The 24,363-nt window shown below is 33.5% G+C and overlaps 2 protein-coding genes across 3 annotated transcripts in view; both read right to left on the reverse strand.

Annotated features, from left to right (window-relative positions):
• Positions 1-9,830, reverse strand: part of LOC140437561 (chloride channel protein 2-like) — a 293,059-nt gene extending 283,229 nt beyond the window's left edge. The window contains exon 1 of the mRNA XM_072527159.1: positions 9,813-9,830. The gene's annotated coding sequence lies outside the window, so the exon portion shown is untranslated. The remainder of the gene's footprint in view (positions 1-9,812) is intronic.
• LOC140437563 (uncharacterized) overlaps positions 3,791-24,363 on the reverse strand; it is a 104,952-nt gene continuing 84,379 nt past the window's right edge. For both annotated transcript variants that reach the window (XM_072527161.1, XM_072527162.1), the window contains exons 7-8: positions 6,959-7,144; positions 3,791-4,016 (exon numbers count right to left, since the gene is read on the reverse strand). In XM_072527161.1, the coding sequence (XP_072383262.1) occupies positions 3,876-4,016; positions 6,959-7,144 (327 nt within the window). In that variant the 3' untranslated portion in view covers positions 3,791-3,875. The remainder of the gene's footprint in view (positions 4,017-6,958; positions 7,145-24,363) is intronic.

The following is a 24,363-nucleotide window of genomic DNA, read 5'->3' on the forward strand; positions in this document are numbered from 1 at the left end:
TGTGAAACACATCCTGCTTGATTGTCCTCAATTCAAGGAAAAAAGAAGATCCCACGGATTCACAGATGTTCTCAAGACAGTTCTCAAAAAAAAATTTCGACAGTGTTAAGCTATTTAAAAGACATCAAGTTATTCAATTTTATTTAATGTAATATTTCATGTATTTGTTATATCCACTAATAACCCTGCGCGGTTGATGTGGTTTTGTGTTTAAATAAAAAAAAAACTTCAAACCTTAGTACTTCAAACTTTATTTACGAAAAATTTTTCAGACTTCTGCTGGTGATCATATTTACCCGCTGCCGAGGAGTAAAAGTGGCCTACTTACTAAGTAACCTAAATTACCCCCATTTAAAAAATAATTAAATTCAGAAATCGCAAATGTAAATTTTGATTTCGAAAATGGTACAGTCTTTGTGTGCCCATTGACCGCAAATGCTGCATTAGATCCAGAGTTCTCTGTTTTTACCGAATTCGCCACAAATTGTGCAAATATCTTCGTTAACGTCCCTATCACGGTCATCGTCATCATCCTCATCTTCAGATGATATATCTTCTGTGATCTTCTGTGTTCTTATACAATTTCTTTTTGGAACTATTCGCAGAGGACTGGACTCTTCGATGCCTATTTTTCGTTTGGTTCCTTTGCTGGCTTTATTTCTCATTTGCTCTTCCTTCTTCCGCTGTTTTTCTTCTAGAAGTAACTTCATTGGTGTTGATGTCATTATTTCGGAATGTTGCTTCCTGTTGCTTTTGTGTTTGGATTTTTTATTTCCAACTGAGTCATCTTTTGAGCATCCTGGTAGTGGAATTATGTCAACAAAAGATACTTCAAACTTTTTGTCATGTGTCGAACTTTCTTTATTCCCCTTAACTTCCTTATTATTCTTCCTCTTTTCTAATCCACTTTTTTTCTCTTGGTCTAGTGTCTTTTTATTTTTTTCTTGTATGAATGATTCACCTGGAGCAAAGTCTTCATCGGTAAAATTTTCAGTATATTGAAATATGTCTGTATTCTCAAAAAGTTAAATGGCGTTGACTGGTGTGGCTACGCGACCGTATGAATTTTTAAATATTTCAGCTATTTCAAATGTCGTGATACGCTCATGAGGATAACTTCGAAGATAATTGCCACATTCAATGTTATACGCTGATTTTAACGATGAGTAAAAAGCTACATCCAGCGGTTGGGTCGATGCGATGTGTGCGGGGGTATGGTTAACATAATAATTCCTCGTTCTTTACATGTCTCTATGTAATGTCTCTATATGAAATTATATGTCTCTAATGTACAGTGGCTACTGTGATTGTCGATGATTAACAAAACTGGATCCTCCTTTGAAGGATTTACAACACTGTAAAAATGCTGGAGCCAGTAAACTACACCAGGTGGTCCATTTTTCTTTAACTCTAGTTTCATCCTTTTGAAGTCATAAATAAACAACGCTGGAATATATGTTAATGAGGCACTTATGCAGCACATAATGGTTGCTGCTTGACTTCTTTCTGCGCTTGTAATAAAGCCGACTCTCTTTTGTTCCTTTTCAGCAAGTATTTTTCCGGGGTTTTGGACGGTTGTTATGCCTGTCTCGTCTGTATTATATATTTTGAATGCCGAAAATTTATATTTATCCAATATGGATTTTAAATTAGAGAAAAATAGGTTTACTTCAGTTTTGTTAAAAGCACATATGCGGTTAATATCTGTCGCCTCCGGTTTTCTAAATCGAATAGTTGGATTTCTTTTAAGGAAGTCGTCAAGCCAGTCTCTTCCAGCAATTTATTTTTCTTTGGAAAATGGATGATGTAAATTTTTTTCTTCAGCGTATTGACAATCACATTTTTTTATTTCTGTGGGAGTTATCCCATAAAAATATTTTGATAACTTTATGACTTGCTTTGTCAAAACTTCTTCTTCTTCTTTGGTAAATACAGAATTACGACCTAAAGAAGCAGCTGTTGTATCATTTCGCTTTAGTAGTAATTGAATTGTAGATCTGGGAATTGCAAAACTTCTTGCAACTTCACGGACGCTTCTGCCATTATTTACTGCATTTATTGCTGCACTAAGTTGCTCAGCATTCCATCGTGCTTTGTCACTTTTTCTCTTATAAACTCTTGTATTTGAGACGCCAATTTGAATAATATTCTGTTATTATTTGTCAAGGCTAGGAATGACTTTCGAAATTTTGTCCATCTGCGAAGAGAGCAGACAGAGAAAGTAGTTGGGAGAAATAAATGGATGTTAGGCCAGGACTCATCTACCTAATTTTTAAACGTAATTTACAGCTCAAGTTTACCTCTCTACATCTACTAAGATATAATTTTACTCCGCATCAAGTGAGCGTGCCGATTGTAGGATTCTCAAAGTCTTTCGTAGTTTTTACAAATCTTTTTTGTATCTCCATTCTCCATAGCTGTGCATCGGTATTGCTAAGTAGTGAAAATCCCTTTCTTGCTAAATTATTTTGCCATTTATTCACTTTAAGAATTGCCATACTTTTTACAGTAAACCTAATCCGGCGCCTCCTATAATCCGATATGCATATCACTGCTGATTCTACATAAAAAGTTCAATAGATCAGCATATAATAGCCATGTCAAAAGACCAGCCTATAGAAAAAACGTTAAAAGAACTCAACATGAAATATTTGGTCTTTACTCGTCGTCAATATTGGAATGCATTGCCCCTATCAACTATCACAGCGTCATTGAAAAAATATATCTAGATAACTAGATTTTGTCACTAGTCATAACAATGATCTACAACTCACCGTTACTTCGGAAGTAATCGAGCAAGTTGCTGCCGAAACACAAATAGCTTCGGGTTATTTGGATATCTGGTACCATTAAATGGAAAAACAGGAAAATGTCTTATGAAAAGTCTGACGAAGAGATTAAAAACCACATTTTTCTTCATTAAGTAAGATGAGAGCTGCTTCTTTGATGTTTCTCTTTTTTATGTCTGTTTCTTTCGTGACTATTAATGCATCTTCCTATTGCACTCTGTGCTCATTGTCCCAGGCATGTTTGCATATCTGTGATTTGTCTAAATATCTGGTTTTGATGTATGTTTCATACTCGTATATCCTGACACATAGTGGTCTTGCGGTTTTAAAAATTGTTACATTCACATGGTATTTTATAAATGCAGTTCTTTGGCCTCTATTGTGTGTTGTTAGGTTTGGTTTTGGATACTGTTTGCCTTCAAATGCTATATATGCTCTATTTCACTCCGATAATCTCGAAGATTATGAGCCCGACTTGCGTACACGTAGGTCGACCGATATTTTGACATTTCGACGAAACCGAAAACACAAGAAAGAACAGGACGAAGCACAGAAACAAAATTTTGTTTTTGTAATACAAAAAAAACCGTAATTGAACATAAATGAATGTCAATCTATCAATACTTACGGACATTTATTTTGTTAATCAAAATTTCTTTTATTTGTTTATCAAGGCGTCATCTACTTATTAGTTATATTACGATTTAAAATGTCAGAAAAGACAAAAATTATGTTTTGCGTATTACTTACCGTACATTTTTTTTTTGAAATTTGTCCTGATAAAAACAATCACAACAAAAAGGATTATCTAATTTGATGTATTTGTTTTGAAGGTATAGGCGTATACACATTTCAGTGATTCTTTTTTTTATATATATAAATTTTGTAAAATTTTATTATATAACTATTTCAGCATGAAATAAGTAACTTAATTGATAAATATCTTGATTCATTTAGTCATAAAATGGCACGTTTAAAAAGACTACAATTCGTACATACGTAATTACGTAGGATAATATATTTTATTTTTGTTTGTTGGAAAAGACAATAAATTAATATACAATAAGAATTATATCACATCACAAATTATTGCGGAAAACTCTTGTCATCGTTCTCTTCATCGGTTGACGTTTGATCATCTATGTTCAATATATCAGTTTGAGCTTCATTTTCGTTTTGGTCTTGCTCTCTTAAAACACTCATCATTTGAGGAGAATACTGTTCTACCTAAAAAATAAGAAAATTTTAAACCATGAACTGAACTATGGTAAAAGCTTCTATTTATACATAATACATAGCTGTTGATAAAGCTAAGCTGAATACATGAAGCATAAAAATGAAAAGCGATTAAGCGTGTCTACATTAATAAGTAAAGACAAATATTAAAGACAAAGATATAAGGAAGAAAGTTTATAATAAAAGAATAAAAGATAATTGAGACTTTGAGACAACACTAACCCGATGATGGAAAATGTTATTGTTAAAAAACATAGATATAAATGGAGATATAGCTTAGATAGGTATATAGCTCTTAAAGAGAGTTTACAATTTTTGCCTATATCATTAATGTAATCATAATTTGATTTGAAGAGTATCTTAAAATTCATAAGTACGAGTGAATGTATTCCTTAAGGAGGAAGGTGATTCTCAGAAGTACCTTAGTTTATAAAGCTTTCCTGTATCTGACATGTAAGTAGTATTTTTTTGTCGTAGATAAAATTTAAATTAAATTCAATTCAACTAACTAACTTTATAAACCCTATACTAACAGCTGACTGACTATTTAGTGCAGCTTTCATCAGGTTAGTGAAGCCCAATGGCACTAATGTCCCAATACAATACTTAATTTGTCAATCTCACTCTCAATTATTGTTATAGTTGCTTACTCAATTTGTTATTATTTAGTGTTATTTATTGTGTTTCAGTTGTTTATTATTGCTTGTTTTATGTTGTTTTAGCTTTTAGTTTTTAATACAAATAAAAACAACCTACTGGGACCTGATGATGCAAATTGTAAGGCCTGAAACCGGTAGCCCAAAATTTACCAACTTTATTAAATAAAAACTACTTAAGATTGTGAGTATTGACTCATTTCCCATATACAAGTAAGAAAATGGGCCTTATTTTACCTCTTACAGTACACTTGCAAAGATGTGATTGCACAGTTCATCAAGCATCAGGTAACGCTGACTTATTAATAGTTTTAACAGGTATTGATGAAGTTGCTATCATCAAGTCCTCGTAGACACTTCGTCCCATGACCAGCAACTTCATGTTGCCATACATACGTTGCCATGTTATCATATTCACTGGTAACTTTAACATCCTAATATATAAGACTAAGTAATGTAAACCAAATTGTAACATATAACTTTTAACGGGTTTTTACCCAGATATTTAGTGGCTCAAAACATGTACACCTAGACACTGATGATGGAATATGGATCCCGAAAACGTTTTGTCTTCATGACATAGCTCGTTTGGGTTTTTTATTTTTATATACCTTTTATAAAGGATTTTAACAAAAATTTTTTGTGATACATGGTATACAGCCAGCTATAGGAACTTAGTTTCCTTGTGGATTGATGAAGCTACGAACGACGTTGAATCTTGTGTTATTGGTGATGATAAGGGCCTACTAGCTTTGATGACTGTCCACGTACCATCAGAGAAGAAATTAAAAATGGTGGTATTAGAGAAAGGCAATCAGCAGAAAAAAGTCTGCACTATTGCTGACTGTCAGCGAAGCACTGGGAATATGAAAGATGTGCATCTTGCAAGATACGCCTTTACATGATGTGACACGTTATCAGCTATCCACAAGAAGGGGAAAATTACACCGTATAAGAAAATACAAGCCCACGACGCTCTTCGCAGAAAACTTCTAGTCTTCAATGACCTTAAAGCTGACCCCTGTGCAGTAGCTGACGCAGGAAAGCATTTCCTTCTTGCGATGTTTGATGCCAATAACATGAAAGATCTAGATCGTTTTTGCCATCAGTCTTACTTGAAGGCTATTGCAAAGCAGCCTATACATTCTTTGCTCAAGTTAGCTGCACTACCCGTCAGTTCAGGAGCTTCCAGCCAGAATTCGTTGAGAACCTACTACCAGGTACAGCAGTGGCTAAATAAGAAGAAGAATCCGCTTGAGTGGGGTTGAAAATGAACACCTGACACCAATTACAACAGTACGTGCTACAGCTCCCGAGGAATCACGTCCTCATAGGAAGACGAATGCATCCGTAACTGTGGGTATAGAAAGAGTGGCTTAAAATACTCAAGCATATGCAGCAATTAATCAGGCCTAGGATGTGATAATAGAGACACAACCAGCATAGACGAAGATGTAGACGAGGAGGATGTTGTATTTAAAGAGGACTGAAACTGATGAATAAGTTTACTTGAACTGATAAATCAGTTTACTTGAAAGTCATTGCATTATAATCATCATTTTAATGCAAGAAACATTTTAATAATTTAAAATTATTTTGTTGGAATTTACTATTGGAAAGATATTCACGCGATATTGTCCATAGAACGTTTAGAGTAGGTTTCTCCATACCACAGGTTTATATGATCTAGCCCTGTGGAAGCCTTTTTTTACTTAAAAAATAGGGCCCCTTGAGAAGGTAGTGAGGTTGACGTTCCTTCAAAGGCTTATCGCTAACATACGACTGGCCAGTGAAATAGTAAATTACATTTACAAAACACAATCTTGTTAACAAAAATTAGTTTCCTCAGTAATAATATGATTTGCCCAAAACATAAAAAACATGGAAAACATCCACTTTTATTGTGTTCTAAGAGGCTACTGAATTTAATTATATGATTAATTTTTTGTTTTTGATTATGTATTTGTATATGAACTGTATGAATGCTGTTGTATCCATATGATTCTATTCAAATCAGTATTTAATATTGTGTAGTGTATTGTCTGTGTAATACAGTCTTCAATAGTTTTTCAATATTTCTTAAAATGTTTGTGGTTTATCAAAATAAAATAATATTAGTAAATAACCTGCCACAAGAAAATAGTTTTAGAACCATTTATAAAGTTCGTATTCAATATTTCTGATTTTTTAAGATTTTGAAGGATATTTTAAACCTAAATTTACTAACATCAAAATAAAATATATTAAATAAAATATCGAACAGTTATTTTCACTTACTTTATCTAATAGAGTTTCTGGATATCCTGGAGAATAATATCTAACAATCTCATCCGGGAAGCAGGCATTAATTACCGAGATATACTCAAATAGGGTTGTACCAGGTTTAGCTTCTATCATTTGAACTTTCTTCAGTCCACCTGTCGTAACGAAGAGTCGTCTGGCTTTAGAATCTTGTGGTAAGAGCTAAAAGAGAAAAAGGAGGCATTTTAGGATTAACATTGTTTACACTTTTACAAATTGACCATCATCTATTGACCATTAATTGTCAGTTCTTCTCGCTAAATGTCCCGCCCACGGATTGGGCTCCACGGACTCCAATGATTGGAATATTGGAATACTTTGCGTATAAAATATTCTCCACAGTACTATGTCACCGTATGGCACCATATGCAGAACGGATAGTAGGAAAATACCAGGCTAGTTTCAGAGGTGGTAAATCTACAATTCATCAGATTGCAACCCTGAAACAAATTTTGGAAAAAACACTGGAATATGACATTGATACTCATCACATATTTATAGACTATAAAGCAGCTAGGAATACCAAATCAGTTGGTAAATTTAACAAAACTAACTCTCGAAAAAGTTGAGTGTAGAGTACGAATTCGGGGGGACTGTCTGAACCTTTTAAAATAAATAACAGATTGCGCCAGGCAGACCCTCTCTCCTGTACACTGTTCAATCTGGCTCTGGAAAAAGTAATACGTATGTCTCAAATCACAACCACTGATTCAATATTATTAACAGATCACGACATTGTTTTATTGACCATACAACACAATGGCAATCGCTGTGACATGTTACACGTTTCCACCTCTATACTCATTTCACAGTAGGTATGAATTGTCGTAATTGTCACATTGGCATTAAAAATTTCAAACGAAGTTCTGAAAGAATAAACAAATAATTAATAAAATGCCTATTACGTTGTATACCGTCCAAGAAAAAGTGCAACTTGTAACATGGTACTTTCAGGCTCATTCGATACGCGAAGTAATTGATTTATTTATTATTGCCTTCGAAAATAGACCTCCACCAAGTGTTACAACAGTAAAAAATACCATTAAACATTTTTAAACTTCGGGATGTGTAAACAGTTGTAAAAAGTGTCATGAAGATAATGAACCACGTGTTAGACCTGTCGATGAGGAGCGTCAAAACAGGGATATTGATATTTGTGTTTTTGTGGAAGCTAGTGAACCCTGCAGTGGTGTACAAATTGCTAGGGAAGTTAACGTGAATGCTCGAACTGTCCAGCGAGTTCTCAAAAGGAATGGGTATCACTGTTTTAAGATACAACCAACACAAGAACTGTTTTCGGAAGATAACTTTAGGCGGATGGAGTTTTGTGAAATTATGTTAGATAAACAGAATAAAAATGTACACTTTTTAAAAAATATTTTATTTTCTGACGAATAATCATGAATGTGTTGCTTGTGTGAGTCCATTTCAAAAGGTAAAAGAAATATTAAATTAGACTTACTCACAATCAATTTAATTTAACTATCAGACGACCGCTTTCGCTTTCTACAATATGCAAAGCATCTTCAGGTCACGATACAAAGTTAAATAAATGGTGAAAATAATAAACCCATATTAGGGTGTTGTCTAATAAAGGTAAAACAAAGATAGGTGATATAAATTATATAAATTACAGTAATTATGCCAATATTACATGTCTGTGGTTTTTAAAAATGAATAAAATGTTTAAGCAGACAAGGTAAGACCCACAAATTGGTAAAATAGTCTATTAAACTGTAATGAATTAATAAATAAACAAATAAATAAAACATTACTTACATGCCGGTACTCTATTAATTGATGGTTGAAAGAACATGGTTCAAACTATCTTGTATTGTTGATTGGAGAACTCAAGTCAACTATTGTAATTGTTTAACAGTAAACGGGGAAGTTGCATATTGTAGAAAGCGAAACCGGTCGTCTGATAGTTAAATTAAATTGATTGTGAGTAAGTCTAATTTATTATTTCTTTTACCTTTTCTGACGAATCTTCATTTTGATTACATAAAAACAATCCATCCGTTGGAATCCAACAAGGTATTACTCTCGGAAAAATAAGCACCTCAGTGTTGCAGTGCGAACGCAGCATCCGCAAAAGTTAAATGTTTGGACTGGGATGTTAGGAGACCATATTATCGGTCCATTTTTTTTCGATGGAAACCTAAACGGGCCCAAATATTTACAACTTTTACAGAATGAGATCATTCCGGCAGTTCGACGCCTTGTCGTTAATTTTCAGGAGGTTTATTTCCAACAGGATGGGTGTCCGGCTCACAACTCTAGAGCAACTATTGACTTCCTCAATCAAACGTTTCCTGATCGACTGAAGTACACGTGGTACAATTAAATAGCCCGCAAAGTCCTGTGACTTAGCGCCTAACGATTTCTTTTTTTTTTGGGTTTTCTCAAAGAAAACATTTATAGGCTAGGCATCAGTTTGAAAAGGCCACAAACCTAGTCGAATTAAGGACAAAAATACTTCATTTCTCTGCAAGCATTACTCCAGCCTCACTCCAAAATATGAGGAGAAATCTGTATGACAGATTTGGTTACTGTTTAACACAACGAGGTGAAATATTCTTAATTCATTAATCTGCTTTCCTTATTTTTATTTTTTGTTAGGTACAATATACGAAGTTTGCAGGTTCTTAATTAGATAGTATTTTTTATGTTTAAGTTTGGAAGAATTTTATTGTTTTTTTTTTATTTAAAAGTACAAACGATTCTTATTCTGATTTTTTTTCTTTTTTCTTGTCTTATTGTTATAAGCTTTGTCCATAAAATTTGTGCAATTTTCAGTGACAATAAAGCATATTACTTATTTACTTACTTATTTATTTGTATTGCTATTAAGGCTAAAAAATAACCAAAAAATTAGTTTTAGAGCAATAAATCTTAATTCCTATGGTCCACAAAACAATCTCGTTATCTGTATAATAAATCAGTGCAAATCCTGGCCTATGCTGATGATATCAATATTGTTGGGAGAATGGAAAACGTTGTACGAGAGGTGTATGTAGCATTAAAAGAATCAGCTGCAAAAATGGGTTTAATAATAATCACCAACAAAACGAAGTATATGAAAATAAGCACGGAACCACAAATCCTACGACCACTTGTTATAGAAAACGACGTCATCGAAGCAGTGAACGAATTTGTATACCTGTATATGAGCGCTCCTTAACACTGAAAATAATACTACCGTAGAGATACACCGCAGAATCTGCACGGATAACAGATGCTATTTTGGGCTCAATCTCCTCCTTAAATCCACAATTATATCGAGAACTACAAAAATAAAACTCTAAAAAACAATAACACGACCAGTCCTAACATGATTCAGAGACATGGACTCGACAAGGCAAATCTATGGAGCAGTGAATGACAATGGAGTGTGGAGAAGACGATACAACTTCGAACTTTATAGAATATACCAGAAACCTGATATCGTAAAACACATTAAGATAGGACGTCTGAGGTGGATAGGACATGTAATGCGGATGGAACAAAATGACCCAGCTAGAAAAACGCTCTTTGATAGACCCATTGGTCAGAGAAGAAGAGGAAGACCCAGAACAAGGTTCCTTGATAACATCGATGAAGACATGAGAAATATAGGAATACGTGCTTGGCGGAAAAAGGCGACGGATATGAACGACTGGAGAGAAATTCTTGAAGAGGCTAGGATCCACGCAGGGTTGTAAAGCCAGAATTAGGATGATGATGATGTCCCGCCCACTGCTATTTTAAAAATTTAATTCTGTGGATTACATCAGTGACATTGGTTTTCTGCCTGATCCATTCTATTATTTTTCGATCTATCTTTGTTGTACCTAGCACGCATTGCTCCATTGACCTTTGAGTGACCTTCGAGTTTCGCTCGAAGGTCATTTCATTATATTATTATATTATATTATCATTTCATTCATATTATCTCTTTCTTAAGTGTCCAAGTTTCGCAGCCGTATATCATGATTGGTAGTATACACTGATCGAATGCTTTTTTCTTCAGGTAGAGTGACATCTTCGATTTAAATATAACTGCATTTCTACCAAAAGATGCCCAAGCCAGTTTCACTCTTCTGTTGATTTCTGGGAGTAAGGATCTAGATTTATGTATTAATTGTCCCAGGTATGCATACGCGTCTACTGTCTTAAGTGTAGTGATGTTTATTATTAGATCTTGGAAATCCACTAGCTTGTTTTACATGGTTTTTGTTGAGTTCATTTTTAGGTTAACTTCATTGCTAGCTGCATTTAGTTCGCTGATAAGTTCTAAACTTGTAGTTCTGCAAGATTATTAGCAATCAGAACGATGTCGTCTGAAAATCTTAGATGGCTGAGGTATTCTTCATCAATCGATAGGCCTTTGTTCTATTAGTTCATTTTGCTTAATATATTTTCTAGAGCTGCAGTGAAGAGCTTTGGTGAAATTGCGTCTCCTTGTCGGACGCCTCGGTAGTGGGAAATTCTGAACTGTTTTCATAAATTTTTACCTTAGCTTTTGCTTGTCTGTACATATTTGCTAAAAAATATTATTAAAAATCCTTTATAAAAGGTAAATAATTTAAAAAACCCAATCGGGCTATATCACAAAACGTTTTCGGAATCCATATTCCATCATACGTTTTGTGATATAGCCCGATTGGGTTTTTTAAATTATATACCTTTTATAAAGGATTTTTAATAAAATTTTGACGTGACAACGTCTTAAATTAGGTTGTGGTTAGGAGTCACTCATGAAAAAGTGTAACGCCCGCTCACGTCTGTTACGATGAGTCACCGAACGAGAGAGAGGCCCGCCGGACCGGCGAATGCCTTGCGTCTCTCTCCCACTCAAACATGATCGGTCCGCTGGTGCGATGCTATTTCTCCTATCATCGTCCTATCCTCAACAAAATCACTCAAATAGAAATTAGTTAAGTTTAAGTTTACATGTACAATGTTTTAGTAAACAAAATATATTTCTATAGTTAAAATTTGTGCAATTCTTATTTTCATTCAATTCCTTGTTTATTGTGCAATTTAATAATATTCATATCAATAAATATTCTACCGAGAAAAAGACGTTGTCACGTAAAATCTTCGCCCGTAAAACCGACTTTACAGGCAACCGATTTTTTTTTTGTTATATGGTATACAGCCAACTACAGAAACTTAGATTCCTTGTGAATATTTGCTAAAGTCTCTGTGTACGATTTATCAATACCTTGGTTGGTCAAAGCTTTAATTACTGCCTTGGGATATATAAAACCGAAAGACTTCTAGAAATCTATGAAGGTTAATGCTAGTGATATTTCATTTTATTTAGCTCTACTCATTAGTTCTCGAAGCGTATGGATGTGATCTAGGGTACTGAATCTATTTCTGAAGCCAGTAGTAGGCCTTCTTGCTCCCTTGGCTGTGCAGCATTTAATGCACTTGTTAATCTGTTGTTGATGATCTTTGTTAATATCTTGTATATGATTGGTAGTAGACTTATAGATCTGTAGTTTTTGATATCCCATTTACTACCTTTCTTATGAATACGAGTTAGGTTTGCTATATTCCAGTGGTCTAGTATGCATCTTGATCTTAGGCAGTTCGTAAATATGCCTTCTCAGATTTTCCAGGTTTTTACTAGCGTAGAGAAATAGAAGAAATTTAGAGAAAGACGAAGACGAAAAGGGAAAATCATTTCAATCAATCAAAGGAACACGGGCAGAGCTTCTGAAAACAGATGGAACACGACTTTTACGAAACACAAAAATAAATATGGAGAATGATCAGAGAACAAAGAAAAGAGATGAACGAACTAATAAAAACGAAAGACATTCAGAAGAAAACATGGGCAGACTACTTTCGATGCCTCTTGGCTAAAGCTGACGTTTTTGAACCACCAACTGAGAGATTAAAATACTTTAATTGTAAATATAATTTTGATATATGAAATATTCCATTATCTTTTATATAAAGCTACTACATATAATAAAATAAAAATGGTCGATATATGTATAAAAGCATTAAAAAGTACATCATAATTAAAATTTTATTTTTAATAAAAATTTTACACCATTTTTATAGCAGATAAAAGTCGAGTGCCACAATTAAATGAATTTATATAAAAAATACGATATGAAAAGTAAAATAGCGAACTAATTAAAAGTTGGTATAAACTTTTTGATTGTGAGAAATATTTTCCATAACCTTTTTTAAACTCGCTTTATAACGTGTAATAAATGAATATGCTTTATATATATGTTTTCTAATGAGTATTTTTTTGAATTTTTAATATGAGTTGTTGTGTTGTTATTGGTGGCGGGATACGGGCAAAATTACGTCGGCTTATAGGGCTGTCCTTACAGTAGTGATCTTGGCTTATGCAGAAAAATGCAAGCGGGTATGGGTAATACTGCACTTTAGTTATAGTGGTGGTGTGTTGGCTAAATCGTACAGGCATGTACTGATAGTACATGCCTGTGATCAGGCAGGCACTGATAAAAAAAGGCATTCGGGCATCAAATATCCGAAACTATTTTCAGGCCATAAAAATTAAAAGACCTGCAACGTAATAAAAATTATACTGAAATGATGGCATCTCTCAAGATAAAATGTTTCTTCTAATTTGTTCATCATATTAACCTTCATGATCCATATAGTAATACGGGATACACATAATATTTTAGGAACTTAATTCTTAGTTGTAAGTTTAGCTAAGAATTGGAAAGTATAGATTTAAGTGTCTTAATGCTCCTCTTTCAATTTCTATACAAGTTTTAATTTCTTCATCAGGATTTAGTGTCTCGTTTACCCAACATGCTAGATATTTAAAATGAGCCGATGGCTTTTGTATTCGGCTCATTGTTGACAATTAGTTGCATATGACCAACGTCTTGTTTACTAACGACAAGTAAAGATAGTTCAAACACTCCTGACCATGGAGCTGCGCGAAGGTGGAGTCAAAATTCACGTAAAGGCAGAAAGCTATTGTAAACCAAATTTCGTCTACTGCGCAGTGGTCAGAAGTGTTTGCACTATCTCTAACTTTGTCTTTGATGTATTTATGCCAAGTACATTATTGAAGCATTCTAGTGACTTGATCTATAAGTATTTGAAGGTTTTCAATAATTTCAGCCATGATCGTTTTGTCATCTGCATACCTGATGTTAATAGTTTCTCTCCCCATTCGAAAACCACATTGCCCTTCCAAGACTTCGTTAAATATGATTTCCGAGTACCCGTTAAACAAAGTTGGGGATAACATACAACCTTGTCTGATACCTTTTTGAATAAAAAATTTGTATGTTTCTTTGTCGTCTAACAGAATAAAAGCTTCTTGATTCCAATATAGATGTACAACTCTCAGATTTCTATCATATTATGTTTCAATCATTTCTAGATACTTAAACAGCCTATGATGTTGGACCCTATCAAACGTCTATTTAAAATCTATAAAGCAGGCGTAAATTGATTTCTGTACTTTCCATGATCTTTGGAGTAATGTTAGTATTGAGAAAAAATCTTTTCTTGTTCCCAATCTTTCTCTGAAACAAAATTGTGTGTTTCTCTTTGTTTCATCCTTTGACGACTAGTGGTTATCGCTACTAATCAGAGATTAAAATGAGCCGATGGCTTTTGTATTCGGCTCATTGTTGACAATTAGTTGCATATGACCAACGTCTTGTTTACTAACGACAAGTAAAGATAGTTCAAACACTCCTGACCATGGAGCTGCGCGAAGGTGGAGTCAAAATTCACGTAAAGGCAGAAAGCTATTGTAAACCAAATTTCGTCTACTGCGCAGTGGTCAGAAGTGTTTGCACTATCTCTAACTTTGTCTTTGATGTATTTATGCCAAGTACATTATTGAAGCATTCTAGTGACTTGATCTATAAGTATTTGAAGGTTTTCAATAATTTCAGCCATGATCGTTTTGTCATCTGCATACCTGATGTTAATAGTTTCTCTCCCCATTCGAAAACCACATTGCCCTTCCAAGACTTCGTTAAATATGATTTCCGAGTACCCGTTAAACAAAGTTGGGGATAACATACAACCTTGTCTGATACCTTTTTGAATAAAAAATTTGTATGTTTCTTTGTCGTCTAACAGAATAAAAGCTTCTTGATTCCAATATAGATGTACAACTCTCAGATTTCTATCATATTATGTTTCAATCATTTCTAGATACTTAAACAGCCTATGATGTTGGACCCTATCAAACGTCTATTTAAAATCTATAAAGCAGGCGTAAATTGATTTCTGTACTTTCCATGATCTTTGGAGTAATGTTAGTATTGAGAAAAAATCTTTTCTTGTTCCCAATCTTTCTCTGAAACAAAATTGTGTGTTTCTCTTTGTTTCATCCTTTGACGACTAGTGGTTATCGCTACTAATCAGAGATTGAATAATTTTTCTTTATGTGTCTGTTAGTTTCTCACTAAATCCGTTCTGTATAATTGGTTGCCTATGTACCTCAAAATTGTATTTCAGTAGCGATTTATACATATCCCGGGTAAAAAAGTTATTATCGTCATATTTACATGAATGGTACATTGACAATGACATATTCGGTGTCTTGCTTTGTGTATTAATTTATTTCCAGTGGTTTTTCTTATAAAAACTGTCTCAAAAATGTCAGGTGGGTAGTATATTGTTTAGATAATCTAATAATAACATAAAAAGAATAAAAAGTGTATCTGATATGACTTTTACCGGTACGTTTTATTGCCGGTTTTGGTTGGTAACCACTAGACACTTAGAGTTATTTTTTTTTTCAAGAATCAAAGACACACTGGTCCGTAAGCGACTTAGAAAATATGAATCCACTTCACTTTGAGACATTATTGGATAAAATAAAAAGTGATGCTGAATCAGTGACTTCAGATTTGAAGAATGCAATGAACGATGAGCTGGAAGTTTTATAAAACAGTATGTAATCCGGAAACAGAAAATATTGTTCCTCAGCAAAACAAAGATGGAGAAAGTCATGACGACTTGAATCTGACTCAAAGTCAAAGTAGACTTCAAAAATGTGAATTAAATCAACGAGTTTAGTGCCTAGTGGTTCTCATCATTAAATCATTAAACCTTTGTTTTTCTTAAAAAAATTATTTCCGGCCTCAAAGGGTCATTGGATAGATGCAACAAAGCTAGTAATTTCCTTAGTATGACAACTTGAGTGTGTTGGGATTACGATGTTCTGCGTCCAGATTTCTTCTGAGAAAAATTCACATTTTTATCATTAGTAGCACAAACATAGTTGATACGTTTGTAAGTATCCAAGTACCCTGACCAGAGTTGACGATGTGTAACACCATTACAGGTTAGAAAAATTAGGATAGGGTATTGGAATTTCGGAAGCCTTACAGGTAAGAGTGTGGAGTTAGTAGATGCGCTTAATGGAGGAGAGTTGATTATAATGCTCTATACATGTACAGAGGTCGTCCGCATACTGTGTAGATTAACAACATAAAGGTTCATGAGATTTAAACAGAACCCTGCTGAATACTGGTATTTTAATACCGGAGTCCATTAGTACAATATTACGTGTTTTACATATACTTTTCTACTCCTCTATAAACCGACTCAACCTTCTGTAAATTGAACAGAAATATTAAATACTGTTATCGTCTTATCTCTTGGCAATATTAAAAATAAGTATTTTTAAAAATATACAATAATTGTTGTTGCTATAGAGTATCTTTTAATCTGATTTACCTAGACCAATGTTGAGCGAATTCAATTTACGTATTAAATGAAGTGCTCATAAAGTTTTCCAATACAAGCGATTGCATATACACAAATTAAATTTTTTTGTTAACTTGCTTTGTTCTTTATTGCAAATTACTATTGCGCTGTAAGTAAATGTTATATATATACATAAATAAAATTTAATTTTAAAACGCGTCATCCCCATTTCTCTATTTCTGTACGGCGTCGTCACAATTAATAATGTGTTTTTCGAAGTATTGCGTAGAATTTTCGTTCATTTTTGTCTCAATAGTTATAGAATTGAATAAGATTTTTATTTAATTAAGATCAAGATAAGGATGCGTTTTTTCTTTAATAATTATGTTTAAATTATAATTAAATCAGGGGTATTTAAAGAAGCTGAATTAATCTTAAAAATCTAGCAATAATACCTGAAAACTAGGTTTAAATGTAATTATTGTTTACCAAAATAGTAGATATGAATATTTGATACTCTTTAATAATGAGTATTAGAAATAAATCAGGAACCCAGACCTGTATCTCTCCAACAACTACCCGGAAGATAGCAAATCCATGGACCAGAAATTTTACAAATACAGAAAACAGATTCTATGACGATCTTCAATCAAAAATAACGATTAACAGGCCAGGCGTTTTGAAAGAATTTTATGGAAAATAGGGAACTAAGGCAAGGTTGCAGTCTCATCTCCAACATATACCTTAAATGGGGCACTAAAGAAGTGGAGATCATATTCTGGAATATGTACACTATTAAATAATGAAATAGCCTGATATACTTTTGATTTCGTGGACAATCAAGCAGTCTTATTATAAGACCAGGAAGATCTGCTAAAACAAAACAACAAAATGAAACAATACCAAGGTTTTCTCAGGTCGTTAGGTAATAGATATATAGCTCGTGAAAACTGAAACGAAAAATCATACACAACCGAGTTCTAGGGTCATAACACTAAGGTCAAGGAATTACTAGCAGCAATATCAAATAACAAGTTAACATACTTAAGTGCTGGCCAACCAACCTATGTATTTACCCAGCGATCCAAGAAAACCTTCCGATATACTAGACTTTTAGATCATAAAGGAATCAGTAAAAATTATTTTCAGGTTGAGACATCCCTACATTTATCCTCGGATCACTCGCCAATCATAACCTTACTGTCCAATAAAATAATTGAAAAACCAAAGCGAGCAATTATATATACCTATCCGTAAAACAAACTTTATACAATTTAGGGAACACTTAAATGCACAAATAAATCTGCAAATTCCATTAAAAACGCCACAAGAAATAGAAGATGCACCCAAAGAATTCACAATAGCTATACAGAAAGCAGCGTGGGCAGCAACCCCGACTATTGACTACATTAAATCCGAAAAAAATCTTGGCTTCACAGTTAAACAAAAAATACTAGAGAAAAGGCAGCTACAAAAAAATGGCAGATATCGAGATGAGCAAGCGATAAAGCAAAACTAAATAGAGCTACCAAAGATCTAACAAAGTTACTAAATAATATCAAAAACGAAGGTATCCAGGATTACTTAGGTTCTACTGCAGCCTCTGAAGATACAGACTACTCACTTTGGGAGGCAACAAAAACGCTAAAACAACCACAACAATATTTTCCTCCAATAAGAGACATGCAGGGTAAATTAGCCAGAGATAGCACAGAAAAGGCCGCAGCCTATGCTGAACACCAAGTGAGCGTTTTTGAACCAAACGAACTAGATCCCAATGACAATTATAGCGAGATTCATAACTTCTTAAAAGCTCCACTTACTAATTAAAAACTTCACGCTTACCCAATTGAGAAATACAATTATGAAAAATTGAAAACCCAAAAAAAGCTTCAGGACTTGATCTGATAACAGCCAAGTTAGTACAAGAATGTACAATAAAAGGGTACAAATATCTGTAGGGCATTTTCAACGCCATCATCAGAACAGGCTAGTTTCCGATCAATGGAACATTTCACGGACTGTCTTGACACCAAAACCTGAAAAAAAAAACAGAAAACCTAAAACCCTATAGACCTATAAATTTGCAGCCGCTTATATCAAAGGTACTCGAAAAGCTTCTATTGATAAGATTGAAACTAAACTTATTCCGGGCCACCAATTCGGCTTCAGGTAAAAGCATGAGACAATTGAACAGGTTTACAGAATAGTAAAAAATCTCCTACGGACTGGAAAGTAAATCCTAACTATCCACTCTATCAAAGAAGGTATTCCGCAAGGAAATGTGCTATAACCATATGTACACTGCAAGCCTTCCATCCAGCAGCAACACAGAAGTTGCTTCTTTTGTAGACGACACCGCAATACTGGACATGGACTATAATCCCACAAAAGCATCAGAAAATTTACAAAGAACCCTAAATAAAATCAAAAAAGTCAACACATGTAACCTTCACAATGAAACGAGGTAAATACCCACCAGTTACACTCAATGGAAAGCAATTAAGTAAGACAAACGACACAAAATACTTGTGTGTTCATCTTGACTTGACAAACGGCTAGCCTAGCTGAAGAGAAGGCTAGCCAAAAAAAAAACAACTGGGCATTAAATTTAGATATATGTACTAGTTCATTTGTTTAAAAACTCCACTGGATAACAAACTGCTTGTATACAAGGCGATCCTCAAGCCCATCTGGACATATGATATTCAACTATAGGACACTGTTAGCAACTCTAATCTTGTAATCCTATACCGCGTTGAGAATAAAATATTAAGTAATAAATGTTAGTAAATGCCCCCATGGTGTTACATCCTCCTCTATAGAAAAAGATCTGGAAGTACCTTCGGTAAAAGAAGTTATAACAAGTTACAGTGTCGTAATTGACGAAACGTTTTAACCCAAATGATCTACCGATGATAAAAAGATTAAATGTTCAAGCAAAACCAACTATATTTTAAATTCTACCTTAATCATGTGGTTTTATTTTATTATTTTTAATGCTTTTAGCTTACATACTTTTTAATTAAACTACTCATGATAAATTAGTAACTTTTATAGTTGCTAAATAAAGAAAAGGAACTATCCCCTGGAAGAGACTTTTACACGCTATGTAAACAAACAAATTACTTATTATTCTTTATTTTTCGATGGATTTTAATTTTAATTGGAGTTAATAAAAAAATATATTTATTTTTAATATTATTTTCATATTAAGTTCATTAAACTGTTGACTTTATATTCATATTAATATAATACAGTAATATGTTGAACTTGGTTTTCGATATTGTGCACTTTATTTTTCGATCTTTGTATACATCTGGTAAAGAGCATAAATAGCGTTACAAGGTTTATTAAAACCATGAACCTTGTAACCAGGTACGTGTAATTTTTGATTTCTATTTAGAATGAACTTGTTTTTCTTGATCTGTTTACTATAGTTTGCAATTCATGTTTATGCAGATACTTCGTTTTAATTTCTTATAGGTAATAAAGTTTTACTTGTTTATGTTATTAATAATTTGCTAGCTGGATGCTAGCTAACTTAACCAGAAAAATTATATTATTCTATTACATCATTTATAAATAAATTCGTTATGGTGATATAGGATATATATATATATATATATATATATACATATATATATATACATATATATATATATATATATATATATATATATATATATATATATATATATATATATATATATAAGAAAAAGGTTAAGTCGAGTTGAGTAAAATAAAGGTAAAAGGTATCGGCATTGCTCGCAACAAAGGAAAAAATATAATAAAATATGTATATAAGATGGAAGGCAACCGTATATACGTATTTCTGACTATTGGTCGTGTTCAGTACGGTGCAGCCAAGTTAGAAAAGGAGCATATTAACTTGGAAAAGGATCACTACAGGAGCAATGCGACCAATTTGTGGCAATAACGTTAGAAGACTCTGAGGTTTATAGAGCAACAAATAACACATCCACGGAGGAAGCTAAGCTACCGGAGGAAAGGAATGCCAAACGTTTAAAACGCTTCAAACAATAAGAAAAAGTTTAATGCGAGTTGATAAAGGTACAAGGTATCGTTATAGCTCGCAACAAAGGAAAAAAATATAATAAAATATGTGTATAAGATGGAAGGCAACCGTATATACATATTTCTGACTCTTGGTCGTCTTCAGTACGGTGCGGTCGTCGTCAATCCAGTATGTAGTCAATAGTCAATAGTCAATAGTCAGTAGTATAGTCAATACGAGTTTTCAATGAAGAAGACCTGCAACGACTTATATACAGGGTAAACGAAGCATGTGATGAATATGGACTACAACTTAATACTTCTAAGACAAAACTTATGGTTGTCAGCAAAACTGAGTTACAACCAACGAACATCAGAGCGTATGGAATAGAGTTAGAAAGAGTCCACAATATTACCTACTTGGGAGCAAACGTTAACGATAACTGGAATAATAATAAAGAAATAAGAATAAAAGAAAAGAGGTTAGTCTTTGTATGTGGGTATATTTTATTTTATAAAAACCCTTAAAAGGGCAACATTACAAGCACGAACGTTTTCGGAACAACTGTTCCATCATCAGGTTAAAATGCAGGTTAACATGCCTGAGCCACCAAAATATTTGGGTAAAAACCCTTTAAATTGAAAAATGTTACCGAAGAATGTACATGATGTTTATAATATTAGATGATGTCTAATTAAAATATTAAACATCATATAATATTATAAACATCATGTACATTCTTCGGTAACATTTTTCAATTTAAAGGGTTTTTACCCAAATATTTTGGTGGCTCAGGCATGTTAACCTGCATTTTAACCTGATGATGGAACAGTTGTTCCGAAAACGTTCGTGCTTGTAATGTTGCCCTTTTAAGGGTTTTTATAAAATAAAATATACCCACATACAAAGACTAACCTCTTTTGTTATACGTGGTATACAGCCAGCTACAGGAATTATTTTCCTTGTGGATTTTAAATAAGAATACGCTGAAAAAACCACACCCGCCTTCTAAAGAAAATTCTAATTAATAGAGATATTACGTTAAACCTTAAAGTCAGATTAATACGCTGCTACATATTCTCCACATTGCTGTATGGTATGGAGAGCTGGACCCTTACAGAGACATTAATGAAAAAATTAGAGGTCTTTGAGATGTGGATTTATCGACGAGTATTGCGGATAAGTTGGGTTGATCGAATAAGAAATGAAATAGTTTTACATCGAATGAAAAAGAGCACAGAAATAACAAAAACGATAAAAATTCGAAAGTTACAATATTTCGGTCATGTAGTGAGACATCCTGAGAGATATAACCTTCTATACCTCATAATACAGTGTAAGATCGCCAAAAGGAGAGACCCAGGCAGACGAAGAACATCCTGGCTCAGAAATCTCCGAGAATGGTTGTCAATATGATAGCCAACGTTCGATAATCGGACAGGGTACTGAAAGAAGAAGAAGGAGAGAATGAAAACTCCCAGACAGTTGGAATGTAGGTATTATAATACCTATTCACAAGAAAGGGGATCCACTAATATGTGACAACTATCGAGGCATTACCCTCTTAAATACGGCTTACAAAGTACTGGATTATATACTTTATGATCGTTTATTAGTATATACTGAGGAAAAAATAGGGAAAAACCGATGTGGATTCCGAAAATAAAGGTCAACAATTGATCAAATTTTCCTTCTCAGACAAACCTTTTAGAAAAGATATATGAATATGGAATCGATACCCATCACCTCTTCATAGATTTTAAAAGCGCTTATGACAGTTGGTAAGGGCAACTCTTTCGAAAGTTGAGTGCAAAGTCAAGGTACAAAACAGAGTGTCAAGGTCTTTTCAAACACATACTGGATTACGTCAGGGAGACATTCTATCGTGCCTATTGTTTAACATCGCGCTTTAGAGCCATAGAGAAATCGGGCATAACAGCCAGAGGTACGATCATCAATAGAAGTGTACAGATATTGGCCTACGCAGATGACATTGGCATAGTAACACGGACAAAAAGAGACCTGATACAGGCTGTTGAAACATTAGAAAAAACCGCCAAGACAATGGGACTGCAGGTCAACGTATCCAAAACAAAATACATGAAGGTCACGAACAGCACACAAATAGCGGCACCACACGATCTGGTGACAGAAGCACACACATTCGAAGTGGTCTCGGAGTTTATATATCTTGGAATACAACTAAATAAAGCAACCTACTAAGCGTAGAAATTAAGAGAAGAAGATACCTGGCAACAGAGCTTACTTTGGACTAAAGCAGCTCTTAACATCACACATAATTAGCAGAAAAACCAAGATACTAATATATGAAACTCTTATTAAACCTGTCCTGACATACGTGTCAGAGACATGGACTATGGTAAAAAGCGACGAAGAACAGTTAGGCCGCTTTGAAAAAAGAATACTTAAGCACGTATACGGAGGAGTACAAGAAAGCAGAATATGGCGCAGCCGCTACAATTTTGAGTTGTATCAATGCTATGAAAAATCCAACATCGTCCGGTCTATTAAAATTAATAGACAAGGTGGCTAGGACACCTTGAAAGAATGGACACTGGAGACCCCAAAGACAGATATTATATCAACAGCCAGTAGGAACCAGGAAGAGAGGCAGGTCAAGATCTAGATTTAACTTAAGTCGAAGATGACTTAAGGAATCTAGGGGTCAGAAATTGGAAAGCCAGGCCAAAAGATAGGTGGGAATGGAGACTAATTCTTGAACAGGCCAAGACCCACACAGGATTCTAGAGCCAAAGATGATGGCTTGAAAATAACAGATATTACTTTTTGCTCCAAGTAAACTCTTTTAAATAAAGTAGTCACTGTTCTTTTATTCAATTACTATTAGGTAAATACTTAAATACGAGGAAGTAAAAGCAAATTTCTTTTTATTCAATAGACTCATTTTTCACCAGCCTAACTTTTATCATTATATCTGCATCATTTTCGTTTATCAGAAAATAAATCAAACAAACGTGTCTAATTTGAGTGTCATTAACATTTCCACCAATCATTAAATTGATTGTTTTTTCCTTCTCGGCTCGTTAATGTTGCGTGATATATATTTCTGTTAGATCAAAAACTAAATTCCTTAAATCAACAAGTTGTATATAGTCGCATATGTATTTACACAAGTTATGAGTTTTATTTTTTGTATCACGAACAGTTTACATGGTTAGAATTGTGGTTAATTAGTTAGCAGCTCTGCAGCTGTAAATATTAATTATGGAATAAACATGAATCCTTTTATATCGATTCAATTATATTAAGTTTAGAAAAAATTATACACGAAAATAATATAAATGAAATAATATTATATATTGCATTATTACGATTAGTAATAGTACTATTCATCTTGGTTTTATTATCAGTGGGTAATTTTTATTATTTAATGTGGGTTTAATCTTTTTGGGAAATCGTAAATTATAATAAAGTGCTTTACAGAAAAACCTGGACATTTTCGTATTTGTCACTTTAATAATAATATAATTTGAATAAAACCTCAGCTAATAACCAATATGGTTGATGCGGCTGCCTTTAAATAAAAAAAATAATAAAACCTTAAAAGCAATGTAGGTAATTACTAAACGTTTATTAGTAATTTCTATAAGTTTTTTAGTATTACCCAATATTTGTAATTACTATTACTTTATTATCATAATTTTTTGTTGCA

Source organism: Diabrotica undecimpunctata, chromosome 3 (genome assembly GCF_040954645.1).
Source record: "Diabrotica undecimpunctata isolate CICGRU chromosome 3, icDiaUnde3, whole genome shotgun sequence".
In the NCBI taxonomy this organism is placed as follows: Eukaryota; Metazoa; Arthropoda; class Insecta; order Coleoptera; family Chrysomelidae; genus Diabrotica; species Diabrotica undecimpunctata.